The sequence below is a fragment of the Hypanus sabinus genome, chromosome 8, assembly GCF_030144855.1.
Source record: "Hypanus sabinus isolate sHypSab1 chromosome 8, sHypSab1.hap1, whole genome shotgun sequence".
NCBI lineage: Eukaryota > Metazoa > Chordata > Chondrichthyes > Myliobatiformes > Dasyatidae > Hypanus > Hypanus sabinus.
In genome coordinates, this window is record NC_082713.1 from 119531304 (window position 1) to 119548694 (window position 17391).

The 17391-nt window shown below is 43.6% G+C and overlaps 1 protein-coding gene across 1 annotated transcript in view; it reads left to right on the forward strand.

The window, feature by feature from the left end:
* Positions 1-17391, forward strand: part of LOC132397663 (A disintegrin and metalloproteinase with thrombospondin motifs 20-like) — a 517254-nt gene that overhangs the window by 466012 nt on the left and 33851 nt on the right. Inside the window, exons 34-36 of the mRNA XM_059976430.1 lie at positions 5733-5827; positions 6732-6826; positions 10383-10516. Of these exons, the coding sequence (XP_059832413.1) occupies positions 5733-5827; positions 6732-6826; positions 10383-10516 (324 nt within the window). The remainder of the gene's footprint in view (positions 1-5732; positions 5828-6731; positions 6827-10382; positions 10517-17391) is intronic.

The window sequence follows — 17391 nt, forward strand, 5'->3', positions numbered from 1 at the left end:
TTCATCGCGCTTTGTCTTGTCATCAATACTCACTCGAGTACCCGTGTCACAAAGGAAGTGTTGCCCAGAAAGGGTGACTTTAAACAGCAGTAGACAACCCTGGCAGCTGGAAGCCATCGTCTCCACAGACCTTTGATGTCCCCCTCCACTGGCACTGTTGAAGTTGCAAGGCGGTCTGCACCTACTGGCATTTGTACCAAAGCGATCTTGGTAATAACACAGACCTGGCATTGGCTGCTTTGCAGGGGCAGGGCATCCTTATGTTGGGGGATTTGCTGACTGGGCTCATTGAGGTAGAGAAAGGAGGAGGAATGAGGCACCACTGCCTCACTGAGTGTAGACTACCAGCTAATTTGGCAACTTCCTTGTAAAAGGTGAGCTTTCAGCGATCGTTATTCATCGTGTTCAGGAGGGTGTTCGAGTGCCTCACCACTTTTGTGGCAGTGGGGTTCCTGAGTGGCGCTACCACATGGTAGAATTTGGTGTCATCGGCGATAATTTCTCACAGCGTGAATTGGGCCTCAGCTTGTACAAACAAGGCAATGGCATTTTTCTCCAAAACTCTGGCAGTTTCAAAGTGACTGCCTTGTCCAACGTGTTGAATAACTCTGGAATCATCCTAGACCTTCAGGGTCACCAATGTAGGTTTTCACAAATAAAATGACGTGAGACATGTTATGTTTAAGAAAAACCATAACAACTCAATGTTGTACTCCAACATTGAACACAAAGTGTGGCAAAAGTGTTTTATGTAATTACATCATCATTTCAGACCAGCCTCTTAAAATGAACCCCAACTCAATATTGGTGGTTGTTAATTGTGTACATCTCCACCAATCACTTTACCCTACACCAGTAAAGCCTTTCTTAGATAAGTGGCCTAAAGCTGCTCACAATGATTCCAAGTGCAGTCTGACCAATGCTTTAAAAAGCCTCAGCATTATATCCTTGCTTTTATAATCTAGTTTTCTTGAAATGAGTGCTAACATTGCATTTGCCTTCTGTACCATCGACTCAACCTGTAAGTTAATCTTTTGGGAAATCTTGCACAAAGACTTCCAAGTCCTTTTGCACCTCTGATATCTGAATTTTCTTCCAGTTTAGAAAATAGTCTGCACCCTTACTCCTTCTACCAAAGTGCATGATCATACAATTCCCCGTACTCCATTTCATCTGCCACTTCTTTGCTCATTCTTCTAATCTGCCTGAGTGCTTCCACAGACTCTCTGCTACCCAACTTTCACTAACCATCCTATCATCCACAAACCTGGCCACAAAGCAATCAGCTCTGTCATCCAGGTCATTGACATATAACATGAAAGAAGTGGCCCCAACACCTCATCTTGCAGAACCCCACTAGTCATGGGCAGCCAACCAGAAAAGGCCTCTTTTATTCCCAATCTTTGCCTGCTGCCAGTCAGTCAATTTTCTATCTATGCTGGTAGGTTTCCTGCAGTACAGCCTGTTATTTAGGGTTAGAAGCAAATCAACAAGTTACTAAACATACAAGCAAGCATGAAGAAAGCTAAAACTAGTAGGAAATAAAAGCAGCAATCTGGATGCTTTTCCACTGCAGTTTGGTTCCAAATCTGGCTGCTGCGTGGTTGTTATACGTGTCTGTAATAACTTTTATTGCTTGTACACCTCCTAATTGGAAAGTTTCTTATTCCACCCTTTAAATTGCGAGGAAGTCATCTAAGCTATACATTTTTGTGTCACTGAATCGCACATTGTGGGAGGGCTTTGCACAAAGCTGTGCTCAAGAGTTTGATTCAGTCCCTGCCCCCACCCCCTTCTCCAGTGTATGAACAGAACACCAGCACAAATTCCCTGCCACACAATTACTTGGCCAAAAGAGCCAACTCAATACATAATGCGAGGGCAGTGGACTGACCTGCCAGCCAGTGACCACAGCAAGATGAGGTAATGACCGTCCAATCGGAGCCCTGCCAATCACAGCCTCTTGCTGCTCTATAGCCCATACCATAAGAGAATGACTGCTGGTGGTCTCGGTTCACAGGCAGTGGAGCTGGAACGAGTCCTAAACATGAGGACCACACGGCTGCTCAAGCCAAGTTCATTGTTCAATAAGCTATGCACTGCTTATGAATTCCCACAGCCGGCAGCCTCCCTGAACATATTATTCATAAGGAAATGTGTACCAACAGACCTTTTGTTAATAAAATTATTAAAACAGGAATTGGAATTGGTTTATTATTGTCAGGTACCAAGATACGGTGAAAATCTTATGTTGTATTCTGTTGATACAGATCAAATCATTGCATGGAGGTAGGACAATAACAATGCAGAATGATGTGTAACAGCTACAGAGAAGTGCAGGGCAGATGAACATTAAGGTGCCAGATTATAATGAGTTAGATTGTGAGATCAAAAGTCCGTCATAACTTACTAGGGAACCATTTGATATTCTTTTAACAGCAGTGTAGAAGCTATCCTTGAGCTCGGTGATACGTGTTTTCCATGATGTAATGAGCTGCGTCTACATCTCTGCAGTCTCTTGTGGTCACATATAGAGCAGTTGCCATACCAAGTCATTATGCATCCAGCTAGGATGCTTTCCATGGAGAATCAATAAAAGTTAGTGAGGGTTGACAGAGACATACAAATCCTAAGGCGGGTACAGCAGTAGTGAGCTTTATAGGCAATGGCATCTATGCTTACTTTGTAAAATTCATGTTGGGACGGAAACATAACAAATGTGTCTCAGGGTGTACGGTTTGAACTCTCCTTAAATCCCACAGAAAACAAAAATACCAGAGGTCCCTACGTATTACAGGGGAGTGTGACAGAAATTCTTAGCTGCTTGGCTTTCTCCATAAGTAACCATATAACAATTACAGCACAGAAACAGGCCATCTCAGCCCTTCGTCCGTGCCAACGCTTACACTCACCTAGTCCCACTGGCCCACACTCAGCCCATAACCCTCTATTCCTTTCCTGTCCATATACCTATCCAATTTTACTTTAAATGACAATACCAAACCTGGCTCTACCACTTCTACAGGAAAAGTAGTTGGCAATACTTTGCCATATATTAGCAGAGTATGCTGGTCATTATGTCCTGCAACGCATACCCTGGTCACTTCCAGGCTGATAGTGATGGTGTAAACTCAGCTAGCTCCATCATGGGCACAAGCCTCCCCACCATTGAGAACACCTTCTTTCGGTGCCAATCCCACCCTTTTCTCGCATCGTCCCATGCCTGATGCTTCACATTGAGGATAATTCAGAGATACTTCAGTAGCAGTAAAGGTAGTGCTGGTGAAATGCAGAGACAGGTGCCACATAGTTACAGATATCATTGGTGCTGCTACATGTGTCCATACTGAGCTCATCAATTTCATCAACCTTGCCTCCAAATTCACTTGATCCATTTCTGACACCTCTCTTTCCCTTCTTGATCTCTCTGTATCCATCTCCGGAGACAAACTGTCTATAGTTTACAAACATACCAGTTCCCACTCTGTCTCCTAGAAAACTGCTATTCCATGTCCTCAGTTCCTTTGTCTCTGCTGCATCTGTTCCCAAGATGAGGCTTTCCTTTCCAGGACATTGTCAAAGAATCTGGTTTCCCTTTCTTCACCATTGATGCTGCCCTCAACCACATCTCCTCAATTTCCCAGATATTCATGTTCACCCCATCTTCCCACTGCCTTAACAGGTATAGAGTTCCTCCTTTCCTCACCTCCCACCCCATGAGTCTCCGCATCCAATGTATCATTCTCCACAACTACTGCCACCTTCAAGGGGACCCAACCACCAAGCAGATGTTTACCCCATCACCCACTTTCTACTTCAAATGGGAATCGCTTCATGATTCCTTTGTCTATTCATCCCTCACCAATAGTCTAATCTCCCTCCTGGTGCATATCCCTGCCCATTTATCTCTACCTTCACGTTCATTCAGAGCCCCAAACAGACTTCCAGATGAGAAAGTTCTTCACCTGTGAATCTCTTCAGGGTTGTCTACCATATTCTGTGCTCCTGATGGAACCTCACTACTTGGGCAAGACCTAACATAAATTGCGTTGCTGAGCGCCTCCACTCATCTGCAAAGAGCAATATTTCCTGGTGGCCAAGCATTTTAATTCCTATTGAGACAAGTTGATCCATGGCCTGCTCTTCTGCATTGATGTGGCCACTCTCAGGTTGGAAGAGAAACACCTCAGAGTTCATCTAGATAACCTCCATCCTGATGGCATGAATTTCAAATTTCCCCTCCTTCATGCTTCCTCTATTCCACCACTCTAGCCCGTTGCTGTACTTCTTCTCCAATCCTACCTATCACCTCCCCCTTGTTCTCCTCCTTCCCCCTTCCTCCCATGGTCTTCTCTCCCCTCCTATCAGAGTCTTTCTTCCCCAGCCCTTTGCCTCTTCCACCAATCTCCTCTCAGCTTCTTACTTCACTCCTTCCCCCACCCAGCTGGCTTCACCTACCACCTTCTAGCTTGTCCTCCTTATCCTCTCCCCATCTTTTTACTTTCACATCTTCCTCCTTCCTCTCCGGTCCTGATGAAGATTCTCAGCCTGAAATATGAACTGTTTATTCATTTCCATAGATGTTGCCTGACCTGCTGACTTCCTCCAGCATTTTATGTGTGTTGCTTTGGATTTCCAGCATCTGCAGATTCTTTTGTGTATATATTTTTTTACGCTTTTAACTCAATTTGTAACCCCCCTTGTCATCCAATGTTCCTGGGACCTGCCATCCTTCTAAGTGAGGAATCAGGAAGCTACCAATCTGCCTAGCCTAGTATTCAGCCGTGCCCCTACTTAGATGGTCAAACTAGCACTGGCTTGTGATGTTCATTGAAGCTGTAGCTCAGTTTTAGCTGTTTTCATCATTTTTAGGGGGGTTGTGGGGATGGTTTTAGGGACAGAGAGGAAAGTTAGGGGTCAGGTTGCATTTAGAGATTTAGGGACAGGAATGTGGCGGAACTAGAGGAATTAAAGGACAGGCCAAAATCTTAAGTCTCCGCTCTGCACTTAAAGAACAGCAACACAGACATGAGATGTCCACAAACTGGGCCGCAATGTCAGACCTGGTATTGGCTGACAGACCAGTGTAGATGAAGCCTGGTGTCTCCCCGAGGACCAGCAAATTGTCAGTGGGTTCTGGAGTTGGATTTCTGTGTGGGCAGAAGGAATGAGGTCCACTGACCCTCTGGGTTCCTGAAACGGTGTTTGGGATCCCATCATCAGCTAGTCCGGAGTTTGAAGCTTGGTGTTCAGTGATCAGCAGGTCGAAGCTGAAGATCAAGGCCCAAGGCCCAATCACAAGATCAGAAATCGAGGCCCATTGGCCAGGGCCCTGAGTCTGTGAATCTCCACAAAACCTCTGGGGTAGTCAAAATTCCAATGTCTGCTTGTCCATGTCCAAATCTGAGTTGAGACTGGAGGCCAATAAAAAATGCTTGTCTTGAGATTTGAAGACTGTGTATGTGTGTGAGTGGGAGGGAGGAAAAGGGATTGTTTTGCCTGTTGTTGTATTGCTTGTTGTGTTCTGTTTTGTTGTGCTTGCTATTCCGCTGAGCATTGTAGGCATGCTCTGTTGATGTCTGAATACATGTGGTAGGCTCCGTTGTTTTGGGTGTTAACAGAAACAATGCATTACACTGTATGTTTTGGTGTACACGAGGTAAATAAACTTGAGTCTTGGATCTAGTGTCCCTGTGGATGACACGTTAATGTTAATGTTTAATGTTTTAAAGGCAGTGTCTCAGCGAGTTGCAGTGAAATCCAGAAGACAAAAGAAGTGCAGAGCGACGGAGAGTACCTGCTAAACATCGAAGGCAAACTCATAAAGGTAATGGGTCTTCTAGTGAATGGCAGGGCCCTGGGGAGACGGAGAGTTGCGGACAGAGGGATGGAGTGAAAGGTCCCTGAAAAAAGCATCAGAGATGGACAGGGTGGTGAAGATGTCTCATAGCATACTGGCCTTTGCAATTCAAGGCAGTGAGTACAGAACAAAAATTGGGAGGTTATGGTACAGTTGTACGTGACATTAGTGAGAGCACACTCAGTGTTGTGTTCGGTTTTCTTCGCTCACCATGGGCAAAGTGATATCAAACTGAACACAATATAGAAACGACTTACAAAGATATGAGGGACTGAATTATACTGAAAGCTTGGACAGTCTAGGCCTTCACTCCTTGGATGTGTACAAAATGAGAAGCATAGATAGTGTGAATGCACACAGTCTTTTTCCTGGGGTTGGGGTATCAAGAATTCGAAGGAGCTCTGAGGAAGAGCCACAGCCCAGAATGTCGACTGTCTGTTCTCCTTCAAAGGTGCTGTCTGACCTGCTGAGTTCTTCCAGCATCTTGTGTGTGTTGCTGAATATTTCCAGCATCTGCAGAATATCTTCTGTTTCAGAGCTAGAAGGCACAGGTTTAAGGTGAGATAGGAAAGCTTAAATAGAATCTTGAGGGGCAACATTCTCACACAGAGGGTTGTCATATATAGAATGAGGTGTCAGAAGAAATGGTTGAGGTGAGTATAATAACAGTCGGATGGGTACATGGATAATAAGTGTTTAGAAGGCTGTGGGCCAAATGCTGGTAAATGAGACCAGATAGATGGGCTTTGTGGCTGGCACAGACCAGGAGGGCCGAATGTCCTATTACCATGCTTTATAAGTCTCTACAAACCGATCACTGTTCACTCAGAATCAGGAAAGAATGTCATTATATTAATGGCTTGACTTCCAGGTATACTGTGCAGGAATGCGTTCTGATTATCCTCGGGAATATGTAACACTATCCAGTGGAGAGGCAGACAATTATTCTGAAGTTTATGGATACAGGTAAGTTTTTGTCTGATTTACTAGCAAAATGTCACCTCACTCTGTGTTCATGTAATCTGAGTGTTTCGGATATCCTCCCAGATGGGACAAAGGAAAACAGGCATTTGGAGTACTTCCTTTCACTTATCTAGGGTGATGCAAACCCTTTTTTACCAACATTAAAATACACCACTTGCATCACAGACAAATGCAAGTTATTGACACAGGTACCAAAGTACAGTGAAAATATTGTCCTGCATTATGTTCATACTGATCCACTCATTGCAACAGTGTATTAATGTAATACAGAAAAGCAATAAGAGTGCAGAATAAAGTGTTACATTTACAGAGAAAATGAAACGGTACACTAAAGAGATCATCTTGTGCACCATAATGGAATATTTCTTCAATTTAAATACAATGGATTCCAGTTAAGTGGGCAGCTGCTCATTTGGGACAACTCTTAAAGAACAAAAACTAATTGAGAAAATTGCCAAGATTCCCTTAGTTTATTTGGGATACTATGCCACTCAATTGGGGCACCAGCCTTGCTGAACAGTTTCCAACTAGCGTCATTTGCACGCACTTGAATGGTCATTAGACGCTACACTGTACTTAAAGCAAACAGTTTTGAAATAGCATGTGTTTGCATTCAAAAGCAATGATTTTTGTCACTGGCAGTTGGAGAAAAATAAGCAGTAAGGCAATTCAGAGCTGTTTCGCTCACTGCGGTTTCAAGCATTCACGTTTGGAGATGCCAGAAACGGCCTGAAGTGAAACTGAAACAATTCCACTACTTCAGTAGGTTAGGAACTACGAAGAATTTGAAAGTATCGACAATCATCTTGAATGTTACAATGAAAATGAAGATTTGGAGGATGCAATCTTTGATAACATTGTATGAAGGCAGTTCATTGTCTGCACTAGGTGCTCCTGATTTTGTTCACTTATGGTCAATCAAAAGAACATGTCAGCATACACAATGGATTCCTCCATCGATAACTATTAGGAACTAATACACAGTTTTATATGTAGTTCTGTAGTACTATTTGTAGTGTTCTAATTTGTTCTGTATTTCCTTTAAATACATGACTTGTTACTCAGCTTGTCTTGTTTATACCTTTTTAACCATTCTCATGAAAATTCAGTTAATTGGGATGCTCTCTTACTGGGCCAAAACGTACTGGTCCACTATGTCCAGAGCCCACAGTATATACATTTCTTATTTTAGTTCATTGTACTGCTGCCATGAAATAACAGATTTAATGACATATTTCAGTGATCATAAAGCTGACTCTGATTCTAATTCTGATTATCTGATATTAATGTCGTTGTTTGACCGCAGCAAGAACAGACACCAGATTCTATGTGACGTTGAGGAATGCATGTTCAGCAGTCCAGCAGTGTGGTTGTATATGAGAACTGAATTGCACAGTTTGGTCCTGAGCACCATCTCCTAAGTGGTACCGGACTCCCTTCAGCCTATCAACTGGAAGCCAGCCTTCCTGCAGCACAACATCCCCTGGTCCATAACTTTGCTGTCTCCAGAGTTCACTGTAGCAGCCTCTCTCATTCTATGGCATAGGAAGTGCAGATCGACATGAACTGTTACCCCTCACCATCCTAACTCATGCTTAATTATACATAGAGCCCACTGGTTAGCATAGACAAGATGGGCCAAAAGGCCTGCTTCCTTGATCTCTCTGGCATCATTTTCCAGTGGCCTGATATCTAATCTCACCTCTCGTTTACAACTTACATACAAGGGGTGATTGATAAGTTCATGGCCTAAGGTAGAAGGAGTCAATTTTAGAAAACCTAGCACCTTTATTTTTCAAGAGTCCCCTCCTACATTTACACACTTAGTCCAGAGGTTGTGGGGCATATGGATCTTGGACCTCCAGAAAGTGTCCACAGCAGGGGTGATTGATAAGTTTGTGGCCTAAGGTAGACAGAGATGAGTTATACAGCTCTCATTACATGCACATACAGTTCATCTTTTTGAGTGATTATGCAGAAAGTTTGAAGTTAATAACTCATCCCCTGCTACCTTACACCACAAACTTATCAATCACCCGGATGAGTTATTAACTGATGAGTTATTAGATGTAGGAAGGGACTATGTTGAAAAATAAATGTGGTAGATTTTCTAAAATTGACTCCTTCTGCGCTGGGCCGTGAACTTATCAATCACCCCTTGTATGTCACCAAAGACCCCAGCAAATTAATACAAATGTACTGTGGAGAGCATTCTGACTGTTTGCATCACAACACATTTCACTGTATGCTTCAATGTGCACATGATAAACAAACTTGAATCTTGATTTTGGACCTTGAATCTTGTGCTGGTACAGAGGTACCAGTGCACAGGATTGAAAAAGGCTGAGGGGGTTTGTAGACTCAGCCAGCTCCATCACGGGCACAGCCCCCCCCCCACCATCAAAAGCATCTTCTAAAGGCAGCGCCTCAGGAAGGCAGCACCCATCCTGAAAGGCTCTGACTACCCAGGCCATGCCTTCTTCTCATTACTACCATCAGGGAAGAGGTACAGGAACTTCAAGATACACACTGAACCTTTTTGGAACAGCTTCTTCCCTTCCACCACAATTCCAGTGCCAACATAGCATGCCCACAACTTATTAACTAACAAGATGTATTTGGAACGTGGAGGGAGGATGGAGCAGTCACAGGGAGAACATACAAACTCCTTACAGACAGTGGTGGAAATCAAGCTCCAATTGGTGATTGCCACTGATATATCGCTGTTGTGTTAAATGCTACACTGCGTGGTCGTTATGTGTAAATTGGCAGCTCAGGCATCCAAAGAACTTCACCGTTAAGAACCCGCTCTTCTTTCATTGAGGTTTGATTTGACATTGGCAGCCCTACCATAATACCATTGGCATGTGTGGTTGTTTTCATCTAACATGTTATAGTCGGGAATTTGGCCTGAGCCATTGTCATGACATCATCGCTTGAGAACACAAGTGTGTTTGTGTGTGTGTGTGTGAGTGCACTCAAGCACAGAGTTGGAAGTGCTGGAGGAACTTAGTAAGTCAGGCAGCATCAATGGAGGGGATTAAACAGTGTTCCAGGCCAAGACCTTTCATCAGGGGTGAAATGGCTTGGGTGGGAGAGGAAAAGCTTTAGTTATTGTGGAAGTATACCATCCCAGGGGGCCATATGAGAGGCAGCAGTGTGAATGTAACAGAACTTTACGGAGAGCATTGACTATCAATGTAAAGAATGAAAAGGCATTGCATGGCTTATACTTGTAAATAATTGTTATTATGAATAAAGTTTACTTTGAGAAAAAAGGAGTGAAATTAACAGCTGACTGAAGTATCGACTGTTTATTCCTTTCCATAGATGCTGCCTGAACTGCTGAGTTCCTCCAGCATTTTGTTGTGCTGCTCAAGATATCCAGCATCTGAAGAGTATTTCACATTACTGCTGTCTCATGAGATAGATTATGTCATTTATAAAAGCCCTGAATGATTCCAAATGCAAAGGTCAGCTGATGGCCTGAACATCGGTGGGGCAGGAGAAAGATTGCTAACAGTTGTTTCTGCTTCAGGCTGAGAAACCCTTATGAATGTCCTTACAATGGACACAGAAGAAAGGACTGCTCCTGCAGAAACGATTACCTGGCAGCGGGATACACAGTGTTTCGCAGAATACGGATTGACATCAGCTCAATGCGTGTCATAAGTAAGTACTTTGCTCATCAAACATATTGCTGGAAAATCTATCGTTTTACAGGATGGAGGAAAGACCAAGCAGAAAGCAATGGATTGGAAATGATTTCTGAAATGGCAGGCAGGTGTTATTTTCCATGAAGGGAGGTTTGATTAAACAGTGTAAAATATAACCAGCTGAGATGGGGATAGGTTCAAAGGAGATGAGCAAGTCAAGTTATTTTACACAGAGACTGGTGGATGCTTGAAATCCGCTACTAGAGGAGGTGATGAAGGCAGATACAATAAATGCATTCAAGAGGCTCTTAAATAGGCACATAAAAATGGTAGAACATAGAACAGGACAGTACAGGACAGCACAAGTTCTTTGGCCCACAATGTTCTGCTGATCTTTTAACCTACTCTAAAATCAATCAAACCTTTCCATCCCACATAGCTCTCCATTTTTCTATCATTCATGTACCTACCTGAGAGTTTCTTAAGTATCCCAAATGTATCTGCCTCCAATATTGCATTCCGCACACACACACCACTCTCTGTGTTAAAAATAGGAGGGGTGATTGGGAAGTTTGTGGCCTAAGGTAGAAGGAGTCCATTTTAGAAAACCTAGCACATCTATTTTTCCTACATTGACACACTTAGTCCAGTGGCCATGGAGCGTACAGATCTTTCTTTGTAGAAGTCAGCGTCTTGGACCTCCAGAAGTGGTCCACAGCAGGGGTGATTGGTAAGTCATGGCCTAAGGTAGAAGGAGATGAGTTATTAACTTCAAACTTTCTGCATGATCACTCAAAGAGTTGACCTGCATGTGCATGTAACGAGAGCTGTATAACTCATCTCCTTCTACCTTAGACCACGAACTTATCAATCGCCCCTCATATATACCCCTGACATCCTCCTTATACTTTCCTCCATTCATCTTAAAATTATACCCGGGTATTAGCCACTTCCACCCTGAGAAAAGGTCTCTGGCTGTCAACATACAGAGGATAGAGGAATTATGGACGTCAGCAGGCAGATGGGATTTAATTACTAATTTAATCAGTGCAGCACCACATTGTGGAGTGAAAGACCTGCTCCTGGCCTGCACGCTTCTATGTTCTATAGGCTATAATTGGTGGAGTGCAGTGGTGCAAGAAATAATTGCCTCCCCTTGAAACTCAGTGGCTAAAGAGTGAGGGAAGTCACTTGTACATTGTGGAAGCAATGGGAGAAGAAATGGAGAGCTGGGGAGTGGGATTAGTCGGAATGGTTTTGTCCTGCTGGCGTGAACATGATGGACTGAGTGGCCTTCTTTGTCAAGAATTTTGATAGTCACAGATCTAGTAGAAGTGTTTTTAATAACAAACATAGCTTGCCGCCTCTGCTGAATTAATGAGAGGCAAAAAGGTGTGAGTACTGTAAAAGGTGGCGGGTGCTGTGAGGATTACAGCTGCTTTCAACGTGAAATTAGGAAGTGCATTACACGACCTTGTGACACCAAAAATGTTTTACAGCCAATAAACTTATAAAATATAGTAACTGCTCTACATAATGTTGTCAATTTGGGTCATATCCTGCAGCCCACAACATGATAAGAACATGTTTCAGTGCTTAAAGAAATTGCTCATAGTCTGTGGTTGTTACTGGAGGTGGGGAGCAGAGCTGGCCTTCCTCACTGCTCCTCCATGGTGGAGATCTTGCCGAGTACCTAAACCAGCAGGTGATGAAGGAATAATGAAGTTCTGTGATATTAAGAAGGTGTAATCCTAATATTCCTTTCATAGAATCACAAAGCACAATAGAACAGAAACCCTTCAGCACATCTAGTCTGTGCCAGCCTGGTCTTCTGCCTAAAACTACCTGCGCTTGGATTATTGCCCTCCATAACCCTTGCCATCCATGTACCTATTCAAACTCCTCTCAATTGTTACACTCAAATCCATATCCATCACTTATGCTGGCGGCTTGTTCTGCAGCTATCCTGCTCTCTGAGTGAAGATGTTCTCCCTCATGTTCCCTTGAATTCTCCATTTTCACCCTAAGTCTATAACCTCTAATTGTAGTCTCAGCCAACCTGGGGAGAAAATGCTTGCATACATTCACCCTATCATTACCCCTCATAATTGTGAGTGTGCCTCAATAAGAGCGCCACTCATTCTCCTGCACTCCAAGGAATAAGATCCGAACATGTTCAGTCTTTCCCTACAACTCAAGTCTTCACATCCTGGCAAGATCCATGTCAATTTTCTCAGTATTCTTTCAAGCTTATTGATACCTTTCTTGTAAGTAGGTGACCAGAACTGTACACAAAACTCCAAATATGGCCTCACCAACCTTGGAAATAATCAGTAGTTCAGACAGGGTGAGAAGAGAAAGAGAGTTAATATTTCAGTAGAAAGACCTTACTTCAGGTTTGATCCAGAATTATCCAAGTGGAGAATGGGACTGCCTTGGGTCTGAATGTCATAATGGCTTTAAGAGGGTTTTTTTTAGCTACATTTATCCAAGCAAGTGGAGGTTAATCAGTCATACTCCTGAGTTATAGATGGTGGTAACGTTCTGTGGAATGAGGAGGAGAAGGGCACACAGTCTTTGACTTGCCCTGCATACCTGCTAGCTTGGATTGTTTCTCAGGGTTGGTTTCTCCCAGAAATTTGACAATAGGTTCTCTAACATTGGCCAAGTGAAGTGGTTGGACTCTCTGCCTGTCGATTGTTGTCGGTGGTCAGTGCCTGGCACTTGCGTATCCAGTTGTTTCTCACCACCATCCACCATAGCTGTCACAGGGAGCCGATCAGAACTGCTGCCTTCTCTGAGGAGCCAAACAATGTGAAATTATGAGCAAACTTAGCTCCCAATGGAAGGATCGAGGAGAAGCTTTATTTGCTGAATACATTTACATGTATCAGGAATTTGCTGTGGTGTGTTGGTCAGGGGGTGACCAGCAACTTAAAACAACAATATTCATAAAGAATATAAAGTATAAAGTCAGAGGTTATATGCATAAATACTGTACATAAATGCCAGCATGTACATTATTTACAATGTAAACAGCATTCTAAAATGTGGTTTAAAGTATTTACAGCGCAGTGCAGTGATGGGGCGATAGATAGAGGGTAGCAGGGTCCAACTAGGATGGTTGCTCAGAATCACTGTCCAGGGGAAGAAACTTTGAAACTGGTATTAAGTGTTTGCTTTAATAACCTTATAGTGTGTTCCAGAAGAGCGCTTTTGGAAAAGACAGCTTGCAGGGTGGGTGGTGTCCGCAATGATTTTTCTCACCCACTTCTTTGTGGTGGACACATACAAATCCTGCCGAGTTGGTAGACTGCAGAGACGGTGACCTGTCCTGCTGCCCTGACAGTTCGCTGTAGTTTTTGCATATTGTGAGAGGATGCTTAACCAAACCAGATAGTGATGTTTGATGTCAGGATGCGCTCTATGATGGCAGTGTAGAACTGCGCCCGTATATTCTGAGGAAGGTGGTATTTTACCATCTTGGAATGGACTCCCTCCTGAAGGCAGTGTACTGTGCCAGAGAAGATTAGCCTCTAGAAGCTGAAGGATTAGAATACACTCCAAGTTTCCCTCCAGCCAGTGGTAACTTTTTTTTCTCTGACTTTGAGTTAGTTAGTTTTTCAAGAATGCTTTTTGCCTATTCATTCACTCTCTGCGTTCTCCTCACTACTCATCCTCTGTCATCAGCAGACCTGGAAAGTGGAGACATAGCCTTGAGACAAGGTCTTGAACTGAAATGTTGACCATCTCTCGGCCTCCATAGGTGCTGCTTGACCTGTTCAGTTACCCCAGTTTTTCTGCTACAAAACTGAGAAAGTTGTCCTTGTACCAACTCTTGACAGAAGTGGGCAGCTACAAGCTTACTGTACCTGTGAAATTCAGCTCTTTGGGAGGTGTTTGAACAAATGAGAACAAGAGCTCTCACTGATGGAACCTACATTGACTTAGGGGAATGTGTCACTAGTCTTCAAGTACCACATACATCACTACAGGCAGTCTCTTTGGGCTTGCCCTCACATGTCCTTTCTCACCACCTGGATATTACCTTCGGACCTGGTCAAGGTGTTATGGGGCCACAGTCTCATGGATATTTCTGGTCAAGATGGAGTAGTGGCAGCTCTTTGGGCAAGGGAGGGTGGAAAGCAGTAGTCAATAGTTTATTTTTCCTTACCTGAATGTCACTGGCATCAATAAATGTTGAGGATAAACACAGCCATGTTCTTCCATCTATGTTGCCTCTTGTGGTGGCCTGCCCAGAAACTGAAAACAAGCAAATTGACTGTGGAGTTGATATGTTATTCAAAAGGTTTGATTCACCACATTCTCCAGCTTTCTCAGCTTTGTAACCAGATTTGTTGTTGATGGAAAGAGTTAAGAGAGCTGAGAAGAAGGTGCGAAGAGTGCAATGAGTCTAGATGGGCTGAGTGGGGGACAAGAAGTTGACAGATGAGGGAAAATGTGAGGTTATCAAATTTGGAAGGAAGAATGAAAAAAAACAAAGGAAAATATTATTAAGCAGAGTAAGTCTGCAACAGTTGCAGTACAAGAGGATCTGAGGGTCTCCAAATATGAAGCACTCAGATGCAAGTCATTGGGAAGAGGAATGAAACATTAGAATTGATTCAAACAGAATGGAGTGTAAAAGCGGAGAATTTTAACGCAAGTGAGACTGCACTTGGGAGTACTGGGGACAGGTTGGTATTCCTATTTAATATTTGATGGAGATTTTCTAATCTCCATCAGCGTCGCCATTACCTGCTCCACCACCTCACATCAACCCCTTAGGTGACCCATACCTGCCTGCACTGACGTGCGAAGAGAAGTGGATCAGGTAGTATAGACTCTGAAGGAGATTAGAAGAATAAGAGGTCATCTTATCAAAATATAAGATTCAGAGGGGGAATGACAGGGTGAATCCTGATGTTTTTTTTTACCCTAATGAGGATACAGGAACATGGCATCAGTATAAAGGGTACTGATGTTAAACGGAGGTGAAGAAGAATGTGTTCTCTCGGCGGATGGTGAATTTTTCAAATCGTGTACCCCAAAGGGCTGTGGCACCATATTCTGTATGGAGATTGATGAACATTTGAAATACAAGGGAGTTGAGGGTTTGGTGGGGAGGGAGGAGGGGTAGATCAGGAAGGAGGTGTTTTGGCCAAGATTGGATCAGCCAACATACTTTGAATAGGGGAATAATCTCAATGGCTCAAACGGCCTCCTCCTGCCCCATTTTTTAATGTTCTAATGATTGATGCAAAGTCCCTTACGAAAAGGAAGAGCAGTTTTTAGGGAGCTGGACAAGGTGTTCCAAAGCCGGAATTCACATCTCACTGGAGTCTCGTCTCACGTCAGTTGAGCCACAGCTGCTGGACGTGGCAATTTCACTGTTAACAGTCACATTCATTAAAGGATCTGCAATGCTTCCTCAGCTTCACATAGGCGCGTGAACCTCAGATGTGCGTTTAGGACTCCAGAATGCACAGCCAGACTGAGAGAACAGTGGTGTCACCACACAGAACACATTCCAGCTGTCAATGTTGCTGACGCTGAGAAAATTAAAATAAAAATCCAGACAATGCTCCATGTTCAATCCATATTCTAGGATTGCAAACGGAACCTACAGCTACCAAATCCCAACAGTTTTGGGATCCCCTCACATATTCCTTCCCTAAACTTCACATGTGCCCCATGAAGTACCATCTTTCATCACCTCCTCCAGCTTATTCATCCTGATCACCTATATCACATCTTTACACCTCCTTCCGGACCATACTTTCTGGTCTGTCCGCATGGCATCAACATCTCTAGTCCCATTACTCTGAGCACTGGCGCTCTCCAGGGCCATGTGCTCAGCCCGCCGCTCTTCACACTGCTGACGCATGACCGTGTCGCAGGATCCAGCTCAAACCGTGTCATCAGGTTTACGGATGACACAACAGCGGTTGGCCTCATCAACAACGATGAAGTGAGGAAGTGGAGTGGCTGGTGGACTGTGTGAGAAGAACAACCTAAGCCTGAATGTGGAAAAAAACTAAGGAATTATTGTGGACTTCAGGAAAGTGCAGATGAATCATCCCCTTTTGCACATACATGGCTCCTCCGTAGAGAGAGTTAAGTGCGCCAAGTTCCTGGGAGTTGGCTTCACAGACAACCTCACCTGGTCCCCCAATATTACCTCCCTGAAAAAGAACAGACAGTAGTGCCTCCATTTCCTGAGGAGTTTGAGGCAAGTGAGGCTTACCTTCCTAAGTTATTGTGTGTGATGTGTAATACTGTGCTTTCCATCCTGGTTCAGAGAAACATTGTCTTCTTTGGCACTATACACATATTTTGAAAACAGTGGAGCTGGGGAGGGGGGAGTGGGGAGGTGAATGAAGGAGAGAGTGTGAGAGCAGAAGGGGAAAGAGTGGGTAAGGAGGCAAGAAGGGAGAGGAGGGTAGCAGCAAGCTGGAGGAGGGAGAGGAAGTGAGGGAGGCAAAGTCAAAGCAAATTTATTATCAAGGTACATGTACATCACCATATAAATCCCTGAGGTTCATTTTCTTGCGGCGTTCACAGTAAAATAAAGAAATATAATTCAATTTATGCAAAACTATACGCAATCTAAGACTGACAGGCAATCTGCAAAAGAAGATGCATCGTACAATTAAAAGATAAATAAATAAATAACGCTCCACTTAGCCATCTATCGTGTTGTTTATTATTCATTTACTAAGATGAAGGAGATGGGTAGAGAAAACTGAAGGGGAAAGAAGAGATTTCCAACATTTCTGTTACCAGGACTAACATCATCACCCATCCCAGCCTTTCCCTGGGCGCTGTTCAGCCATCCTTTGGGCTTAGAGATCCCCAGTGGCAGTAACCACATTTAAAACTTAGATTGCC